This window comes from Gavia stellata, chromosome 17 (genome assembly GCF_030936135.1).
Source record: "Gavia stellata isolate bGavSte3 chromosome 17, bGavSte3.hap2, whole genome shotgun sequence".
Classification (NCBI taxonomy): Eukaryota; Metazoa; Chordata; class Aves; order Gaviiformes; family Gaviidae; genus Gavia; species Gavia stellata.
Genome location: NC_082610.1, coordinates 2,720,788 through 2,723,767, shown reverse-complemented (window position 1 = coordinate 2,723,767; position 2,980 = coordinate 2,720,788). Strand labels below are relative to the sequence as shown.

Here is a 2,980-nt window from a genome sequence, read left to right as displayed (position 1 = left end):
TCAGCTCCTGTTTCTTTCAATTTATACGCAACTCCTTAACGTTGGACAAAACAAGTGTGATTCTTATCAGGACAGACTTACAGACTTTCCTCCTGCCATTAGCACGAACAGGTTCAGGGACACAGGGCAACGTCTGTGACTACACTGCCCCTGTCTTATCCTTTGAATTGTTATGTTTGGAATTGGCAGATAAACTTTAATGAAATTATCACCTGCTTTTTAACATAAACTGCTTTTCTACATGGATTTATTTATTATTTTATTTAATTTGGGGATATCTTCCTGTGAGGACTTCTCCTCAGAACTGCACTGGCCAACTTAAATGTCATCCTTAGATGCTGAGAGCAATTTATTACTCCACTGTTTAAGAACAACAGAGCAGGTAACCAGAATCATCCTGTTATTCCTCCTAGGCACCATGGACATGGATAAGCATTTGAGAAAAATATAACAATAGAACTAAGCAGGAAATACTAAAAAAGATCAGAATGAATAACAACTTTCTCCTCTTTCCTGGAGGAATCTCAGCAATGGAACAAAAGTAATCCTTTGAGACTGGCATTACAGAAGTGTTACATGGATAACAGCAAGCTTCTCAAGAGAATTGAGTTAAGCATCCAGTTCTTGCATACTAACAGACAGCCAGGTTTGCATTAAAATAAAGCACCATCCAATTTTCTTCTACATTCCTGCCCGGCATTCCCAGCATCATTATGACTTAGTCATCTATCCAGAGTTGTAACTTACTTGTGTTCTTTGATTTTTCTCCCTCTTAAAGATTCGGGTTCATTAAGGCAATGGTCAGAAGAAACAAGACAACTGTTGATGAGTTCATTCTCTTGGGAATCACAGATATTTGGGAGCTGCAGGTCATTCTCTTTGTGCTGTTCCTTCTGATATGTGTCACCTCGTTGGTGGGGAATCTCAGCATGATTGCATTAATCAGGCTTGACTCTCGACTCCATACCCCCATGTACTTCTTTCTCTGCCACCTCTCCCTGGTAGACCTGGGTAATTCCTCAGCAGTTGCTCCCAAAATGCTAGTGAGCTTCTTTGAAGAAAGGAAAGCCATCTCTCTGCCAGGGTGTGCAGCCCAGATGTACTTTTGTGGAGTCTGCATAATCAGCGAGTGTTACCTGCTGGCTGCGATGGCCTATGACCGGTACGTGGCCATCTGTAACCCTCTGCGCTACGTGGCCACCATGTCTCAAAAGGTTTGTGTCCAACTGGTGGTGGGATCCTACATAATAGCTACTGTGAGTGAAATAGTGCTTGTCAGCTCAGTGTTCAGTTTACACTTCTGTGGTCCTAATGTCATCAATCACTTCTTCTGTGACATTCCTCCGCTCCTGAAACTTTCCTGCTCCAGTACCACTATCAATGAACACATGCTTTTCACCATTGCTACTTTCATTGCACTCAGCACTTTAGCATTCATTGTTGTCTCTTACGGTTATATCCTTACCACTGTCCTGAGGATCCGCTCCTCAGAGGGCAGGCACAAAGCTTTCTCCACCTGTGCCTCACATTTGACATCAGTCTCAGTTTTTTATGGGACTATGATCTTCATGTACCTCCGCCCCAGTTCTAGCTACTCTCTGGACCAGGACAAAGTGGTGTCCGTGGTCTACACCTTGGTGATTCCCATGCTGAACCCCCTAATCTACAGCCTGAGGAACATGGAGGTGAAGGAAGCTCTCAAGAGACTCCTAGAAAAAGTTCTTGTTTCCTTTAGAAATCAAACTGGTAAAGAGGTGTCAAACTAAACAAAATAAACTTGGCCATTCTTGAATTTCAGTCTCCATTTGGCTGCTGACCATTTAAACTAAAAGTGAACAGAAGACAGCAATCACAAGGACCCAAGTGCTCATGCATGTCATTGCTACAAGATATAGTGAGCCACAGCCGCCTTTCTCCTCTGTCGGGGTGTAACTATACTGTCTGATTTTACCCTTAAACCCACTAATTATACTCAAAGCCTCACATGCACCCTTTCCCACATGCTACTCCCTACTTTAAAAACTCTGTGGTTTTTGTGTCACTCCATAAAGAGCTATATTTTTCAGATTGTGAAGCATCCCTCACGTTATTTAGTTCTAGCAGATCTTCAAGAGGGAATGGTGGGGCAAAGAGGAGATCCAGGTCCTCATGGGTGTTTGCTAAGAATAAATCTGGGCTAATCTGTTTGAAACCAGGAACATTTCCAACTGGCAGTGTAGTCTGAGTTTGCAGAAGCCAGGTTTAACATTACTAATGAGCAGTGCTGTTTTAAGATCAAATAAATGAATGCTACATATGTGCATTCCCCAGATAAGGTTCAGCAATCAGACATAGCTTGATGCAATCAATTCTATGTGACATCTTTATAGGACCCTTTGCTGATACAGAAATCCCATCTATTTTTAAAAGACAAACAAAAAAATTTGCAAGTCCCAGCTGGGGATTTAAATAGAAAATGTCATCTAAGATGATGGATCACCACTCACAAATATTTATTCATTAGCACAACCAATGCCAGACCACACCACATCAACTGAAGCCCTTAGGAGCAGCAGAGAAAAGGAGAGCTTTTGTCTCAAAATACTTGTGGGAAGCTCTTCCTATGTGCCACACTTAGGAAGAATTACCTTAGGAGACACATATTTCACCCCTTTGATAATGAAGTGATCAGAGAAAAGTAAATATGAATTGCCCATTTCCCTGGTAGATACACAAAATTAGGATGTGAATCTTAGCCATTCAGAAACACAGTGGTTCAGACACACTTGTGACACAATGTTCATCTTAGAAAAGATATTTGGGAGGATGACTAGTCCCTGGCTTGACATCAAACCCACTCATGAAAAACTCCTGGACGTGACATGAGAAACCACTGGACATAACAAGTATCAGTGAGGAGCTGTCAAATTAACAGCACCGTGATGGGGGCCAGATTTCACCAGTGGTTAGGAGGGCATCAGAGGTGCTAGAGATGGGCAGA

The 2,980-nt window shown here is 42.2% G+C and overlaps 1 protein-coding gene across 1 annotated transcript; it reads left to right on the top strand.

The window, feature by feature from the left end:
* The first annotated feature begins 794 nt into the window (after positions 1-794).
* Positions 795-1,766, top strand: LOC104252847 (olfactory receptor 5AR1). The gene has a single exon (XM_009807692.2). The coding sequence runs from the start codon at positions 798-800 to the stop codon at positions 1,764-1,766; it is 969 nt and encodes a 322-aa protein (XP_009805994.2). The 5' UTR covers positions 795-797.
* The last annotated feature ends 1,214 nt before the right edge of the window (positions 1,767-2,980 follow it).